At 38.3% G+C, this 18,352-nt stretch overlaps 1 protein-coding gene across 4 annotated transcripts in view; it reads left to right on the top strand.

Moving 5' to 3' along the window:
* The window catches only part of AMPH (amphiphysin), a 245,485-nt gene that overhangs the window by 154,650 nt on the left and 72,483 nt on the right, over positions 1 to 18,352 (top strand). For all 4 annotated transcript variants that reach the window (XM_017519465.2, XM_017519464.2, XM_037735196.1 and 1 more), the window contains exons 8-11: positions 3,326 to 3,401; positions 4,068 to 4,150; positions 6,458 to 6,596; positions 8,130 to 8,258. In XM_017519465.2, the coding sequence (XP_017374954.1) occupies positions 3,326 to 3,401; positions 4,068 to 4,150; positions 6,458 to 6,596; positions 8,130 to 8,258 (427 nt within the window). The remainder of the gene's footprint in view (positions 1 to 3,325; positions 3,402 to 4,067; positions 4,151 to 6,457; positions 6,597 to 8,129; positions 8,259 to 18,352) is intronic.

The raw sequence follows: 18,352 nt of genomic DNA, 5'->3' as shown, positions 1-18,352 counted from the left end.
TCATTAGAGGGCTCATGTTTTGGCTGGATGGTAATATGGTTGTTGAGATCTACAGTGTTAGTGTTAGGATTTGGTGAGGGAGAGAGGGGATCCCATGAGGCATGCCATTGTGGATCATGGTTGGGGTTGAGGAGTGTTGCTCAGAGGTTGATATTAAGGTTTGAAGAGGTTGAAAATCAGTGCCATTAATAGCAGAATGGAGTGTAAATGAGCTCAGAGGATTGAAAGAGAGCTAGGAAAAAACTCTTCCTCATGCCCCATCTCGATGGTAAGTGAGGGACAGCAGGGGATGCTTCCTCCACTCCAAGAGGCTCTGGGGGAAGCACTGACACCCCTCTGGGGAGACAGATTTCTTTAGGGCATTGTGGAGGGGAGAGTGCTCAAACCTGCAAACTGTAGCTGTGATAAGCTCAACTATTAATTTTTCCTTCATTTCTGAGAACAATGAATCATCTTAATTAAGAAATTAAGTTAGCTTTGACAGCCAGTCAGAAGGGGCCTGAGGATGCCATATTTGGGGAAATGGTGATATCTCAGAGTCTTTTGTTACAAAGAACTTTCAAAATGAAACTTTTAAGCAGGTAATATCAGAATCAAGAGCCTGGTACTCTGTGTCTGTATATTCTACTGCTGATGACATTAGTTTTTTACAAGCCAGGGTCACATCGGAATATGCTCTCATAGTGGAATGAGTGCCAAGTTTCTTCATTCACTGGCTTGTTTATTCATTTATGGAATTTATTAATTTGTTCATGCCTGCTGCATACTAGGTGCTGTGGCTGTCATAGTGAACGAGTTAAAGGCATCCCCCTCTTTGCAGGGTTGACTTCATAAACTGGAGAAAATCACTGAGTTGTTGTTAGGCCTCTGAGTCCATTCAGTGCACACATTTTAACAATTGTATCAAAAATGTTGGACATTTTATCCTAATTAAATACATGCTAGTTAATTTAAGTTCTAAATTAAAAAACAAAATATCAGAAAAGTATAGATGTTTGTTTAGGTATTCTAAATAAGATATTTCTGATACTATACCAGTTTCTCAGGATAATAATTGATTTGACAACTTAAGATATGCTATATATCAGAAAAAAGAAATGTGGAAGAATGGGACTTCTTTTTTGTTTTTGCTTAATGCATTCAAAGTTCAATATGTTTAATAGAAGTACCATTACGTATTGAAAAGAAAAGCAATACTAAGAAAAACCAAAAAATTTGAATGATGATTTACAAAAAAAGGAATGCAAATGAGCTATAAATAAATGAATAAAAAATGTGAACTTTAATTAAGGAAATGTAAACTTAAAAGTCAGTGAGATGCTAACTCTTGGCTATCATATTTACAAAGGTTGTATGTAAGGTAATGTTCAATTATCTTGTATATAAGGTAATATTTAAGGGACTATAAGTGGCCCAGCCTGGTGGGAACAGTTGAGCAGTTTGACAGTGAACATCAATGTTTATTTGGTTCATTCCTTTTATCAGTAAATACCTTTAAGAAATCTGTTCTGAGGAAATGATTAAGCTGTGTACAATACCTTAATCATAGATATTCATTAGGGTTTTATTTAGTATAGAAAAAATTAATGAAAAGAAAATAATATTCTCCAGTGAAGTTGAACTTACACATCTCTTCCATCTGTACCCACCTTCTATTTAAATTGGACCCCTCTTTCTGCAGCCCAAGTTTGTCCTCTTAAGCCAATGTTTGCAGCTGGCACAGGGCCCATTGCTCTCCTGTCCTCTCAGTTTCTGTAACTGTTTCTGCCCATATCCACTCACTTTTCATATTTCATCAGTATATGCCTTTTTGTGGTAACTTAACTTGCCCATGTGGTTTTATTTCGTATATATATTTAATCTGCTTATTTATCATATGTATTTATCCTACATAAACATATACATTTCTCTTAATATAAATATATATTTCCATCCTAAGTATCAATAGAGCATATATTCATCAATCAGCCTCTCTGGGTGCTTCTCTAACTGGATTGTACATTCCTAGAGACATATTCACCCACCACTATGCATGTACCCAGAGTTTGATAGGTCCTTTGTTGAGGAATTGAAGAAAGAAAGGTATTAAGACTTACTGTCCCAGTTGATTGGGGCTCTAGAGAAGGGGTCATAAGTTGCCACTCAAAGTGCTCCAGAGGACTTCTCTGCAAACGCTGCATGTGGGGTCTCTCTGCATAATGTCAGGTAGCCAGTAGGGTCTCCCCTTGGTCATCCAGCTGCTGCCTTAATTAGCTTCCTCAAATACAGCTGCAAGTCTTCTCCTTTGCCCTATCTCAAATACATCTAGGGGCTGCCCATTGCCTGCCAATAAATGTTGTGTTTCATGGTCTGACAAGGACCTCTGCCCCAGAGAACCATCTGCTTCCTCACCAGGCTCTCCTCTACCAGGTTCTGATCTGATCTTCCTGGGTGCTTACCATTTCCCAAACACACTGTGGAGGATTTTCTTTATTAAAGCATAGATGTCTATATGCATGTGTATTTGTATGCATAAGAATATATATACACACATGAATGTATGAATAAGTATACGATCTTTTTAAATCAATTAAAAGAAAAATATATAAGATCAGGGTCACATGATCACTGTAGATATAGAAAATTAAGAGTAAGTCAAACATGTTAGGAATTTTAAGTAAAGATAAACCATAGAAGAAGTTAATCTCATTGCTATTGTGAATGGGCAGCTTATGTTTTCATTTACTCGGTGATGGAATGCTCTCACTTTGATGAACAATTAGAATTAATTTATGGGTTATGTATTTTCCTCTTTCAAACAAATTTCAGAGTCCCAACACATAATAATAACTAGACCATTTAGAGTTTGTAAAAATTAATAATGAACTTCTCAAATATTGAAACCATAGCAAGAAACATGTAAAATATAAACAAGTTCTCAGGGTAGTAGTTCCATAATTGTTGTCTCTGAATCAGAAGCATCAGTTATCTAGAAACTCATCAGAAATACAAATTCTTGGTCTTCATGCTCAGACCTACTGGATCAGAAGCACAACCTCTAGGTGGTTCTTATGCACACTAAGGCTTGAGAATCACTGTCTTTAGGTGGTAACTGAATTTAGGAGAGGTCGTGCTTATGCCAAAAGATATTTGTTTTTGTTCATTAACAGATGAGGAAATGTTGAGCTTGCCTTGGGTTCAGTATTTTATTTATTCCAATGTTATTCAAAATGGTATGAAAGAAACTTGGGTTTTCATACATTTCATTACAGTATTTTAATAAAATTATTTTTGCTGACTGGTCTTTCCCCCTCTCATCTTTCCTCTTTGTATTTCCACATGGCAGACGAGTTGGATTTTATGTTAATACTTTCAAAAACGTCTCTAGCCTTGAAGCCAAGTTTCATAAGGAAATTGCGGTGGTGAGTCATGATGATTATTTTTGCATATGGAATATAAAGTAAAGGAAGGTGTATTTTGGAAGCAAATGAAATGGCATAAAGAATTCAGCCTTTTGCATGTTTATTTAGCAGTGTGTTGTTACCATCAGTAACATTTCTACAGTTTTTCATAGTGAAACTGGATCCCTGTCCAGTTTTGTACTTTTTGAAGATTTTACCACAGTTTTATGGCGTTGTTTCTTTTATTAGACAGTTTATAAAGTTGGAATTCTAAGTGGTATTTTAGGCTAATGAAAAATTGGTCTCAAAATATTTAGGTAATTAACAACTCTGTTGTTGATTGATTTTTTTTTTTTTTTAGTTCAAAAGGGTGGGGTCAATGTAAACAATAAGCTTTTGTTTTCTGCTCTGTACTCTGGTTAATAAATAAATATATATATATATTTATTAAATATATATATATATATATATATATATATATATATAGTTTACTTGTGTTAAGTTTGTTTCAGTTTTGACATAGATTTAAAATTTGAACCATATACAGAATTTCAGTTATCCTGAGGCCATCCAAACCACCATAAAATTTATAGTTTCTCAATAAGCAATTTCTTTCTTGGGGAAAATAGACTGAATTGGTACCAGGATGACATGTGGCTAACAGACAAGTGGCCTCTGTCCCTTTAGCTTTGCCACAAACTGTATGAAGTGATGACAAAACTGGGTGACCAGCATGCCGACAAGGCCTTCACTATCCAAGGAGCGCCCAGGTAGGCCCCTGCTCATCGGAGCATGCATAATCTACTGCTTGTTAAAATTTCTGCAATCTGTGAACCAGCCTGTGCTATTTTATTCATCCTACAAAAGCCTCACAGGAGCCTTTTCACCCTAGAAGCTGACACTAATCTTATTTCTGTGCTTCTACATTTACTTCTGGCCCAACTAGGATTCTTCTTGTCACAACAGCATTGATTCTCTGCCTCTCTTTGCTTTTCCTGAGGTCTGATAGCAACAGTATGAAATTTTAGTATATAATGTGTATGTTTGTTATAATACATAGTTTGCTATGTACTTATTATTTTCTCTGGAGAAGAAAGGAATTCCCAAAGTTTATGACAGTTTGTCCTGATTTTTATCGTTGATGCTGGCATCTTTTATGAATCTATTTTGGGAAAGGAAAGAGGAAGTATGTGAGATCTCACCTCCTGACTCTTGATCTGGTGAACGCTGTGGTGTTTTTGTTTTATTGCGCATTGCTGTTATGAGTATGCCAGTCAAACTCTCTGGATCCCCAACGATCCATAGGTGAACTGGCTACCTTGGCAGGATTTGGGTGCATACCAGCTTTCTCTGGTGATTTTGGAATCCTTTTTATTTCATTTTTTGCAGACTTTATGTACTCAGAGAATGCAGGCTAGTGAGCTGGGAGTCAGAAGACCCAGCTTTTGGTTTTCTGATTCTGCAGTTAACTTTCTTTGCCTTCCTTGAGTAAGTCCACAACCTCTCTGATTAAAGGCCTCATTTTTTTAAATTCAATAGGAAAAAAAAAGATACTTTTGAACTACATGGTTTCCGAGGTAATATGCAGTCCTGACATTCTATATTTGCCATTTTACTACAAACACTTATTTGCATACATTTATGAAAACACACATAGTCATGCACGTGAACCAACTTCTACATATGTTAATGCTTGGATCCCTCTAGAGATTGCTAATTTTCTTATTTCCTGCTCTTTGGATTAGCCCTACTTATAGGTTCTGCTATTGTTTCTATACTCTGTGATCAGTAGGTATATCTTCTCTTTCTAAGAGTAAGAATATTGCCTGAAAGTGTACACAAGAGAGGCAGAGTTACTGTTTTCAGCATGGTTATTGCAGTATGGGGCTAGGCACAAAGGAAGAATTGGAATAGGAATGTCAAAATGACATTTGAGTGTTTTAAAAATGAAGTGCATGAAAAAGTTAAGGGTTGTTCCATTACGTTGAAATGAAAGGGACAAAGTCATCTGAAAATTTCAATGTTGCTGAAGCAGATAAAGTGAAGAAAAAGCAGGGGCATGACCACTTAATGAATGTTCCTTTCATTTTTTTCGACATTCCTCTGCAGAATGAGGTGGTGAGTGAGCTCAGTGGTGTCTCTATTAAGCTTAGATTGGGGCTATGTTTCTGTCTGAGGCCATGATTGCTGGCACATGACCCCAATCATGTGGCGTGTCTGTGTTCTCACTAAAGGACCCAGTTCCCTCAGCTGCTGTATATGTAGATGTGCTCTTTTACATTGGGGTACCACTCTGTTTATTTGAGCTGTAGACTTTAGAAATTCTTAGAGAGTAGGATGTGTCCCGAATGCTTCTAGTCATCACATTTGGGCTGTTCCCGAGCATCTGTCCACCTGCCGGGAACATGGTGGGTTCTTGGTAAACAAAACTGAATCTTGTCTGATTTTTTTTTTTTGCACATTTCAAAGTGTCTGAGTTGAGTATTTATAAGGTCTAGAAAAAGAAACAATTAGTGAATTTATTTCCAAGTGTTAGCAGAAAGTACTTCTGCAAAATCCTTGCTAACACTATCTTAAGGCTGCCTTTTAACATAAAAGTTACAATTTTCAGAGTAGATATTTTTACAGATTGTGACATGGCAAGATTCTCTTGTAAATAGAAAGTGAAACTAGTAAATTCAATTCAGCTTATGTCTGGAAGATTCTTGCAGAGCTTGTTTGAAAGAACAGAGGTCTTGCATTATTAAGACCTGAATTCAGATTCATTAAATTGCTAAGTGATTTTAGGGTTTTAATTTTTAACCTTTCTATGCCCTACTTTACAACTTGTAAAGTGGGGACCATAAAACATGGCTACTGTGAAGATGAGATAATATATGAATGAGGTCTGTGTAGTGCAGATAAATGGCCCCAGTTATCACCATCACTGTTGCGATTAACCAGAAGTAACCTGGAAGGGGAGAGCAGAATGACAGATTGTACCTGTTAGGGTTCAGGATTCCTCTGAGATGGAAAACCGTTGATCAGATGAGTACTGTTCTTCAGAAGGTCCCTTGATTAATCCCCTGTTCCTCTAGTGACTCGGGTCCTCTCCGCATTGCAAAGACGCCATCACCGCCTGAGGAGCCTTCACCACTCCCGAGCCCGACAGCAAGTCCAAATCATACATTGGCACCTGCGTCTCCTGCACCAGTACGGCCTCGGTCACCTTCACAGGTAGGAGGAGGTCAAATATATTGGGGGATAGAGCTCATGGTGAGGTGGCCCCATTTAAGATGATCCCACAGTACCAGGGCTTTAAGAGAAGTTTCCAGTTAGGAAGACAGGTGTGAGGCTTTAGGCATTGTGATTTTCATGAAAGCATCCACCTGCTTTTCTTATTTGACTTTTGATATTTCCTCCCATGTGCTATATTCAAGTCTTTTGGGATTTCTTACCACATTCTCAGCATGCTCAGAATTGCATGTTCTCTATTCTCCCATCTCTTGATACCAAACCCTTTTCTTTCAATGCTCCTTTTAAATCCTACCTCTGCATGAAACTTTCCTTTGCCTAGTGATTTAGAGTTGGCAAGTACTGCCAAGAAAAGCAGTTATGTTTATATGTCATTTCACATTTTTTGGTACATCTGGACATTTTTTGGTACACACACTTGCATGTGAGTAGCCACTTAAAAAAACTATGTTGAACAAATAATTGAAAATAAATAAGGGCTGGGCAAAGGTTACTGTAGAGAAAAACTGCCACCTTTATTCTCCCTGTGTTGGGTGAAAATGAAATTTCTGTAGAAAAATGTAAAGCCCCCAGTCCAGTTCAAGCTTCCTTATACAGATGCCACTTGCATTAAAAAGGGATTGGATCCTGATACCCATTATAAGTAGAAAATACTATAAGTTAAAATGCATTAAATACACCTAACCTATTGAGCATCGTGGCTTGGCCCAGCCTACCTTAAATGTGCTGAGAACACTTACCTTAGCCTAAAGTTAGTCAAAGTTATCTAACACAAAGCCTATTTTATAATCGTGTTGAATATCTTGTGAAATTTACTGATTATAGTACACCATAGAACATGATATCAGTCGTTCACCCTCGTGATCACAGGGCTAACTGGGAACTGCGGTTCACTGCCACTGTCCCACCTTAAGAGAGAGTGTCTTCACACTTTCTGTTGAATGCCTATTGCTTTTACACTTTCCTGAAGTCCAAAAAAATCATAGGTTGAACCATCATAAGTCGAGGACCATCTGTATATAGTTGAACTAAGGAAAGTCTTGGGAAGATACATGTATTAAACAGAGTTTTACATTTTTTTACTTTTCAAAATCCTTGAATGGAAAGTGAAATGTAACTGCCTATAGTTGGTCTCACCAATTCAAATGAAAAGCTTTAGTTTTGAAATTTTAATTTGTCTCTGAAATGAGAAATTATTTTCAGTTTAGTTCCGAGGAGGGTATTGGTCTAGTTTAACCTTAAAAGTATAGGTATCTGACCCTGCAGTTGTGTGTATTGTACTTGAATTGAGATGAATGGACTCTTATAGCCTCAGTTTTTTTCGCTTGAACCATGGCTTATCAGGGCTCAGAGAGCCTCCCAAGTAGACAGCATTCTTTACCTGACTCAGGCAGGCTTGCTGCTATACACAGACGTAAGTTTCAATCAGAGCTCAATCTGTACACCTAGCATGTTCTCTTCATGTCTGACACATCATCTTCGACTGGATTAATGTTTGTATTTAATGCTTTCTAGACAAGGAAAGGGCCTCCTGTCCCACCCCTACCTAAAGTCACCCCTACGAAGGAACTGCAGCAGGAGAATATCATCAGTTTCTTTGAGGACAACTTTGTTCCAGAAATCAGTGTGACGACACCTTCCCAGGTAAGTAAGTGCCTGGGTCAAGGCTGTGATGTCCATGAAACTCATGTTGGAAAGACTCTCAGGGGTTAGCCCTAAAGAAAGTGGCAGGTGCCAGAACCAACAATATAATTTTAATTGTCATTCAGGCTTATTTTAATTACTTGGTTAGTCTGAAGCATTCTTAAATGGGAGATGTATGGTATTTGAAAATTGTCGTTTTTTTTTTTTTTTTTTTTTTTTTTTTTTTTTGATTAAGGGTAGTATAGACTCATAGAAAATTGGGAAAATATTGAAAAGTATAAAATGAATATTTTTAAATTTTTTATTTTTAAAAATTATATTGATAGCAAATATTTTACATATTTATGGGGTACATGTATTTGTTGCATGCGTAGGATGTGGAATGATTGAGTCAGGGTATTTGGGGCATCCATCACCTTGAGCATTTATCATTTCTGTGCATTGGTAACATTTCAAGTCATCTCTTCTAGCTACTTTGAAATATATAATACACTGTTACTGACCATAGTCACCCTGATCTGCTGTTGAATATTGGGGCTTGTTTTTTCAATCTAACTGTATGTTTGCATCCACTAACCAACCTCTCTTTATCTCTTCCTTCCACCCATACATTCTTCTCAGCCTCTGGTGTCTATTATTCTATCTATCTCCATGAGATTGATTTTTTTTTTTTTTTTGAGACAGAGTCTCACTCTGTCACCAGGCACCAGACTGGAGTGCAGTGGCACAATCTCAGCTTACTGCAACCTCCGCCTCCTGGGTTCAAGCAATTCTCCTGCCTCGGCCTCCCGAGTAGCTGGGACTACAGGCACACACCACCACTCCCAGCTAATTTTTGTATTTTTAGTAGAGATGGGGTTTCACCATGTTAGCCAGGATGGTCTCGATCTCTTGACCTCATGATCTGCCCACCTCGGCCTCCCAAAGTGCTGGGATTACAGGCTTGAGCCACCATGCCCGGCCAAGATTGATTTTTTTTTAAAGCTCCCATATTAGTAAGAATATGAGGTACTGTCTTTCTGTGCCTGGCTTATTTCAATTAACATAATGACCTCCAGTTCCATGCATGTTATTGCAAGTGATATTATTTCATTCTTTTTTGGTTCAATAGTATTCCATTGTGTGTATATACCACATTTTCTATATCCATTTGTCCATCAGTGGACACTTAGGCTGATTCTCTAGCTTTACTGTTATGAATAGTGCTGTGATAAACATGCAAGTGCAGATACTCCTTTGATATACACATTTCTTTTCTTTTGAATAAATACCTAATAATGGGATTGCTGGATCTTATGGTAGTTCTGTTTTTAGTTTTTTGAGGAATCTCCCTACTGTTTTCCATAAAGTTGTACCAATTCTATTCCCACAATATTGTATAAGAGTTTCCTTTTCTCCACATCCTGGCCAGCATCTGTTATGTTTTGTTCTTTTAATGATAGCCATTCTAACTGCAGTACGATGACATCTCAATTTGGTTTGGTTTTGCATTTCCCTGATGCTTAGTGATGCTGAGCACGTTTTTGTATATCTGTTGGCCGTTTGTATGTCTTCTTTTGAGAAGCGTCTATTTATGTCCTTAGCCCACTTTTTCATGTAATTGTTTTTTTAATTATTGAGCTCCTTGTATATTCTAAATAATATTCCCTTGTTGAATGAATAGTCTGCAAATATTTTCTCCCATTCAACAGGTTGTTTCTTCACTGTATTTATTGCTTCCTTTGTATGCAGATGCCATTCAGTTTAATAAAGCCTCATTTTTTCTATTATTATTATAGTTTTCTGTGGTTTTGAGGTCTTCCTCATGCAATATTCCTTTAAGTGATGTCTTGAGATGTTTCCCTATGTTCTTTTCTAGTTGTTTTATAGTTTTGGGCCTAATATTTAAGTCTTTAATCTATCTTGAGTTGATTTTTATATATCAAGAGAGATAGAGATCCAGTTTCATTTTTCTGCATATGGATATCCAATTTCCCCAGCACTATTTATTGAGAAGATTTCCTTTCCACAGTATATGTTCTTGATTCTTTTATTGAAAACTATTTGGCTGTTAAAATGTGGATTTATTACTGGGCTCTGTATTTTGTTCCATTGGTCTGTGTGTCTGTTTTTATACCAATGTCATGCTGTTTTGTTTACTATAGACTTGTAATATGTTTATAAGTCAGGTAATGTGATGCCTCCAGCTTTGTTTCTAAGCTCAGAATTGATTTGGCTATTTGGGCTCTTTTTTGGTTCCATGCAAATTTTATGATTGTTTTTTCTAGTTCTACTGAAAATGTTGTTGGTATTTTGGTAGGCATTGTATTGGGCATTATGGTTATTTTTACCGTATGAATATTTCTGATCCTTGTCCTTTTCATTTTCTTTCATCAGTATTTTGTAGTTTTCCTCATACAGATCTTTCACTTCCATCATTAAATTTGTTTGTAGGTATGTTATTTTGTTGTAGCTGTTGTAAATGGGATTGCCTTATTGATTTCTTTCCCTTCTAGCTCTTTGTTGGTATACAGAAATGCTCCTGATTTTTGTATGTTAACTTTTTTATATATCCAGCAACTTTACTGAACTTATTTATCAAATTTAGGAGTTTTTTGGGGGGATTCTTTAGTTTTTTTCTGTCTATAAGAACATACTATCAGTGAAGAGGGGCAGTATGGCTTGTTCTTAGCCAATGTGAATGCCTTTTATTTCTTTATCTTGCCTGATTGCTCTGGCTAAGACTTCCAGTACTATATTGAATGGCAGTTGTAAAAATGGGCATCCTTATCTTGTTCATAGAAGAAAGACTTCAGCTTTTCCCCCATGCACTATGATGTTACCTGTGCTTTTGTCATATATGGCCTTTGTTACTTTGAGGTCATCTCCTTCTATTCCAAGTTGGTTGAGAGTTTTCATCATGAAGTTATGTTGAATTTCATCAAATGCTTTTTCTATATATATGGAGATAATCATGTAGATTTCTGATTAGTTCTGTTGATGTGACGTATTCAGTTTATTGTTTTGCGTAAGTTAAACTATCCTTATAACCCCGATATAAATCCCACTTGGTCATGGTGTTTCATCTGTTTGATGTGCTGTTGGATTTGGTTTGCTAGTATTTTGTTAATGATTTTTGTATTTATGTTTATCATGAATATTTGCCTATAGTTTTCTTTTCATTGTGTTTTTGTTTGGTTTTGGTATCAGGGTAGTGCTGGCCTTGTAGAATGAGTTAGGGAGAGTTCTCTCCTCTTCAATTTTTTTTTTTTTTTTTGGAATAGTTTCAGGAGGATTGGTATTGATAAGGTTGGGCTGTGAATTCGACCAGTTCTGGGCTTCTGTTTGTTGGGAGACTGCTTTATTTTTATTTTATTGTAGATTCAGGGGGCATATGTAGAGTTTTGTAACATAGAGATATTGCATGATGCTGAGGTTTGAGCTTCTAATGATCTTATCACTCAGATAGTGAACATAGTCCCCAGTAGGTAGCATTTTACCTTTGCCCACCTCCATCCCTCCATCCCCCAATCTTTTTGTGAGTCCAAACACACAAATGAGGAAGAGAGATGACTCAAATGGTACTACTACAGTATACTACCAAACCACAATGACATATATATGTGACATATATACACACACACACACACACACACACACACACACACACACACAAATGATCAGAAAACAATTAACATTATGACAGTAACAAAACCTGGCATATCAGTAATAGCCTTGGAAGAAAACAGATTAAAGATAAACTGACTAAATAAATGCTTTTCTCTTACAGTTCTTAGTATTCTCTCTTTTATATTTACTTTAATACATAGTTTGACTGTAATATACCATTGAGAAGATCTTTTTGCATTGTATTTGTTTAAGGATATTTGGGCCTCCTATATCTGGATGGCTAGGTCTATTGCTAGACTTGGGATGTTTTCAATCTAATACTTCATTAAATAGGTTTTCTAGCCCATTTGTTCTCTTTTGGCCCTCAAGGACACTAATAATTCAAATATTTCATTGCATTATATTGTTCCAAATGTCCAGAAGGCTTTGTCTATTCTTTTTTGTTTATTTTTGTCTCACTGGATTATTTCAAAGACCTGTCTACAAGTCCTGAGATGCCTTCTCCTGTGTGATCTAGTCTATAGTTGAAGCTCTCAAATGTGTTTTGCATTTTGGTCAATAAATTCTTCAGTTCCAGAGTTTCTATTTGGTTCTTTTAAAAAATATCTATCTCTTTGGTAAATTTCTCATTCATATCCTAAAATGGTTTTCTGATTTCTTTGTTTTTCAAAATTCTCTTGTATCTCACTAAGCCTCTTTAAAAACAACATTTTGAATTCTTTATCTTGTTTCTTTGGAAGTATCATATTTCCTTGTTGTTTTATGTTTCTGTTTCCTTGTGTTGATATCTGTGCATCTGGTATAACTTCCAGTTTCCAACATCCAATCTGGTTGCTTCTTCCAGTTCTTTGAAATTGGTTTTTGTAGGGGAAAGCTTTTCCCTGAAGACGTATATATGTTGTTGGCTGAGTCGGACATTTTGGCTTTGATTTTGGCCACATGTAGTAGTGTGATCTTTGTGTGATTTAATTGACTGTAAATAGTGTCAGTTGTAATTGTGATTTCCTCAGTGGCTTTGGGTGCTTTTGCTAGTGGTGGGGGACAGGGTAAAGTTTTGCTGAGAACAAGAATGCTGATTTGACCAGTCTTTGGGCCCCAATGGTGGCAGTGATGGGCTGAGTGTGCTTGTCCTTGGCCTAGTGTGGGTTACACTAGCTCCAGTGTTAATGAGTCCAGACAGGGTGATTCTTAGGCTCCAGGTGGCTTGCTCAGATATTGGTAGTGGCAGCAGTGGGATGAGTGGGTGGTCAGGTTCTCAAGCCTCTGGGCAGCTGATGTGATGTGGGTGATGTCAGTAGCAGTGGTGGAGTAACCCACTGGAACCCAAGTGGTCCACTCTGGTGTTGGTGGTAGCTGTAACAGGGTGGATGTGCCAGTCCATTGGGCTGCTGGTGGTGTGTTCTGGTGGGTGCCACCTGTGATAACTTTGGCAGGTTGGGCTGACCCAACCTCAGACCCAGGAGGAATAGTTAGGTGCAAACAGTAGTAGACTGGGCTGGGAGATTTCCAGGCCTCTGAACAGCATGCTAAAGTACTGGGGTGATAAGACTGATCCAGTAGCTTGTCCTCAGGTTAAGCTACATTGACGTTGGCTGTGACAGGCTGGGTGGGGTGGTTTCCAGCCTGCTGACAAAATGCTCAGGTGTAAGAAGCACCATGCTGCCCTGTGGACCTGCTACTAGGGAGGTCAAAGCCTCTCACGGTAGGAGCAGTGTAGGGAGATACCTGTGGGACACGTGGTTTCCTCATGCCTTGGTCCCACTGCAGCCTGCAGGAGCGGCAGTGGGATTTGTCCACAAAGTGTGTGAAGGTGCCTGGCCTCCCCTCTCCCTCTTTGGCCCAGTGGTGGCAGCAGTAGCATCAGCCTTGGCCCCAGGGAGGGATGCAGACCTTTGGAAGCTAGGCTCTCAGGACGGCATCCACTGCCCCTGTGGAAGGCGGGGTATAGTATAGGCAGGTAGCTCTGGGACTGTGGAGAGTAGTTTTCTCATTCCTTGGTTCCACAGCAGCCCTCAGAAGTGCATCGGATTTCTCCTTGTAGTATATGAAGGTGCGAGGCCTCCCCTCTCCCTTCTTGAGCTGGTGATGGCAGTGACAGCCCCAGAGCAAGATGCAGTCCTGTGGGGACTTGGCTCAGAATGCATCCAAACTGCAGCCACTCAGGACTTAGTTGCCTATGGGGCTCCATGTGAATTCTCTCTCTGAACAGTGTCTCTGCGCAGTCTAGGCAGCTCCCCGTGTAAGTCTTGAAACCCACATCAGTTGAGAGGTTCTCCCATTGCTAGGCTGGTAAAAGATAGTGCTGGGTATGAGGAGTCCTGGGGATTCTCACTTATCCTTTCCTCACGTCCAGGAGCTTCTCCTGGTCCCAGCTGAGGAAAGTGTTGCTGCTCTCTCCTTGCCTTCCGTGCTTCCTATCACTTCTCTGTTGAATCCCAGTGTTGTCTCTTAGGTGATCTATTTGCAGCGTGAATATCTACTTGCTATTTGGCTTCCTCTCTGTGGAGAGGCATGTACTAGTTTTCTCTAGTCAGCCATCCTGAGCCAGCCTCCCAGAATAAAGAATTTTAATAATCACCTAACTCATACCACTAGTATACTTTAGTCTGTCTTCCTTTAGTCTCCCCACATCCCTGAGTACATATCAATTTTGCGCTATAAAATTGAGATTGTACCATCATGTATTTCTGACTTTTCTACTTAATTTTATTGAGCATATTTTCTTGTCATAATATTGTCTTTGCAAAAACATATTTTCTCATAATACTCTTATCAGTTGGGTGTACCAACCCCTGACCATTGGCCACAGGTTGCTTCCAACTTTTTTGTTCCTTCACCAGCACTTCAGTAAACATCTACCTCTATGTGTTATTTCATGTTTATGTCTTCTATTGTTTCTTCTATGTTGATTCTTAGTAGAGAATAGGAAATGAAGTTGAAAGAGGTGAATAATTTTAAGTCTTTTGTCCTTCAACAGGGGCATATTATTTACATGATTTGGCAAGTGAAAGTCAGTGTTCCTACTGATCTTTAATATACCTGGATACACATATCCCACCTGCAGCTACCTACAGGCTTGTTGCTGCTAGTGGCTTTTTTAAAAAACTGATTCAAGAATTATCATAACATCTGGAGCTGCCTCTAATATCACTGAAACCATCTCTTTTTTCTACAAGTGAAAGACCACAGAGAAGTCATGGTGATACTATTTTTTCTTAGTGTTCTCAGGGTTTGGAATAATATTTACATTTTACAGGAGGTGCTAATGTAGAACTATGATTACTGAGCACATCAATAACTACACTATGCATAATATCCCAATTATAATTACATCCTATTGATAATAGCAGAGATTAAGTATTGATAATAATAGGGACCTCAGAAAATAAAAGCTCAGATGCAATGCAGTGGCAAATCGTGATTTTTCATCCTTTTCAAGCACACTTGTCAATAGGCAAAATGCTTTGAGCTATTGTTTTCTTCCTTCTGTTGTTTGCATAAGATTCTGAGTTTGGTAAAATTATCTGGGGCTTGAGATGTGATTTAGCAGCTCTTTTGAGGAGAGGAAATGGTGTTTATCAGTGCATGGCCAAATTGTATGTCAGTGGATACAGAGATGCCGCCAGGGATAGCTGTCTTAGTGCCAAAGGATCTTACCCAGCATCTGTCAGTTGCCCTAGGACAAACTTGAACAATTCTAATTTCCGAAGTTGTACTATCTCTTTGCATTTTCTACTGCACAGCTTCAGTCTCTTCGTTCGCTATATGAATTTCTGAACTGGGAGTATTTTAGGGCAACAGTACCCTTACTCAGTTTCTTTGACCTGGACCCACCAAAAGCATCATCTCAGTTCCTTCACAAATAGAGACTTTGGTCACCTAGAAGCCTGTATGCTTAGCTGAGGACGTCCCCATTTGGTAGATAAGGCAACTGAAGTAGAGACAACATGACATTCAGACTCACTGTGAAGTAGAGATGAGGTTCAGAGTGTTCTTTCCCTTTAAATGTTTTTTTTTTCTTTGTATTCATAGTTTGCTGGCTCATAGGTAAGGACCCTTGATTGTGGGGGGAGAAAGAATCAAAGCACTTTTGAAAATCACAGTTGCCAGGAGAGTCCCTAAGTACTTAAAGGAGCATTAGCTTTTGCTGGTACTGTTGGGTGAGAGTGATGGGAAAAGTCAAGAACTGGGGGACAGAAAGTGCCTTTCAAACAGAATCATGTTCCAGCTGCAGCTCCTGTGAGGACGCTATTCCCAGGTAGAGCCACTTGCCTAGGCTTTGCTAGTGCTTTATGCATAACCTCAAGGCTGCTGGGAAAGGAATTTGGAAGCTTTCAGTGCCTCTCCATTAATACCTCTTATATCACACTGGCTGTGTGTCACTTCCTTTGGTCTGTCAGGCAATTTTGGAAGAACCAAGCACCAGAGACATTATAGGAGTGTGTTTTGGGGGCCGAGCCTTATTTATATTGCTTCCTTTTAATCTGGGGAGGAGTCAGAAAAGGGTTTCTGCCATTTTTCTAAATCTGAAAAGCAACATGGCTCTCGCAGCTGGACCATAGAGTATGATTTGGAGTGTTTCCATGGACTAAGTGACCATTTGTCTCATGTCAAGATGTCAAGAGAGGGAGTGAAACAGGGATTTATATTTCTGTCTGCTTTCTGGTTTATTGAGTGACATAATCTGGCTTTAATTAAAAATGTACAGATGCTGTCTTTTCCTGAAGCATCTTGGCAGTTTCTTCAGTGGCTTGTTCCTCTATAGATATAAACAGCCATTTTGTGTTACTCCAGTCCATCCAGCAGTTTCTCATTTGGCAGGTCTGGGATGAGGTCAGGAATCTGCATTTCTTAGGAAAATGCTGCTGATGCTGCTGGTGTTGGTACCACACTCTGGGAACCGCTGTTTTAAGCTATCAGGATTCCACATGGCACAAATCAGTGACCATTTTAACAAAGCACCACAGTGAATTAACAGATTTATTCCAGGGAAGTAGCCAGCTAAGTCAAGTGTGTGCAATGATTGACCATTCCTAACAGTGCCCTTCAAAACGAGTGAGACTCAACGTGTTCCCCATTTAGGGCTGTTAGATACATACATATACATGTTTGTGCTTATAATGTTAGATGTGTTGATCAGATTGTAGGTCAAGCTACATATTCTAAATGAATGAACTGTATCATCCAGACAATAATGTGTTTGACAGTCTACAGATAAATAGATAAAAGAGAATAAATAATAATGCCTGGAAAAAATGAGATGCAAACTGCAAGGAAGAAGAGCATTGGAAACTAGACAGCTTAGACGTACCTGAAAAGATTTTCTCTGACACATATAACAATATAGGATGATCCATCTACATTTTATTTTAATATTAATTTTTTAATGAATCCTTTGCATTTAGAAGATTGATCTGTGTCCTCAACTTGCTATTTTTATCATGTGCTTAATGGGGAAAGAAAAGCATTTGTGTTAATTCTGCCCAGAAGCTCAAACTGTAATGACTGAAATGTACCCAGTCTCAGATGGATTTGTATGTCTCTTCCACCAAGCACCATTACGGTGATGATTCTCTCCTGAGTGTGTCCTGGGATTGAAGACAGAAATCCATTAGGTCTGCAGAGCCCTCTAATGGCCCAAACTTTAAATGTAGCATAGAATTTTCTCTGGTAAATGTTCTTACCTGCTCACAGGAAGATGCCCCATGGTAAAGACCCAATGCTTTATCCTGCTTTTCTGTTTCTGTGTTTACAAAAGTGGTTCTTCCAAGATCCAAAAAATTTTTCCCTATTTTTCCTTCCTAAGAACTTAGAAATCCTCTCCCTCTTTCTCACTCTCTCTACCCCTCCCTCCTTGTGTGTTTGTGTCTCTACATTATTCTTTTAAAACAGCATTTTCCAAAGTATGTCTTTGAGGAATACTAGTATCAATAAATTCTTTTAAAAGTGAGTCTCTGTTTACATGAGGCTGGGGGGGCTACATCTTTTTTCCTTTTTCACAGTTTACATCAGCATGTTTAAGGCTCTGAAAAAGTTCTGTAACAAAGCTCCATTAAACTTTGTTTAGGGCAGAGTTTCTCAGACAGTCTCTCCACCCCTAAAATGTGCTTTCCTAGGAAATGGGTATTTTGTAAAATATTTTAAGAAATAAAGATTTAAAGATATTATGTTCCTGGAAGTCAAATCTATTCCATATAAATATGATTCTAACAAGAGATCAAGATAAAAAAGCAATCATATATGTGTGTATATGTATATATAGATATATGTATAAATATGTGTGTGTATATATATGTATATACACACATACGTATGTGTGTATATGCAAGGTTATTTCTCTCTCATTTTTAATTCTTGTTCTCAGAAAATGTTTTGGGGCCAGGCATGGTGGCTCACATCTGTAATCTCAACACTTTGGGAGGCCAAGGCAGGAGGATTGCTTGAGGCCAGGTGTTTGAGACCAACCTAGTAAGACCCTGTCTCTA

This window comes from Cebus imitator, unplaced genomic scaffold, assembly GCF_001604975.1.
Source record: "Cebus imitator isolate Cc_AM_T3 unplaced genomic scaffold, Cebus_imitator-1.0 Scaffold749, whole genome shotgun sequence".
Classification (NCBI taxonomy): domain Eukaryota; kingdom Metazoa; phylum Chordata; class Mammalia; order Primates; family Cebidae; genus Cebus; species Cebus imitator.
This window is presented reverse-complemented; position numbering and strand designations above follow the sequence as displayed.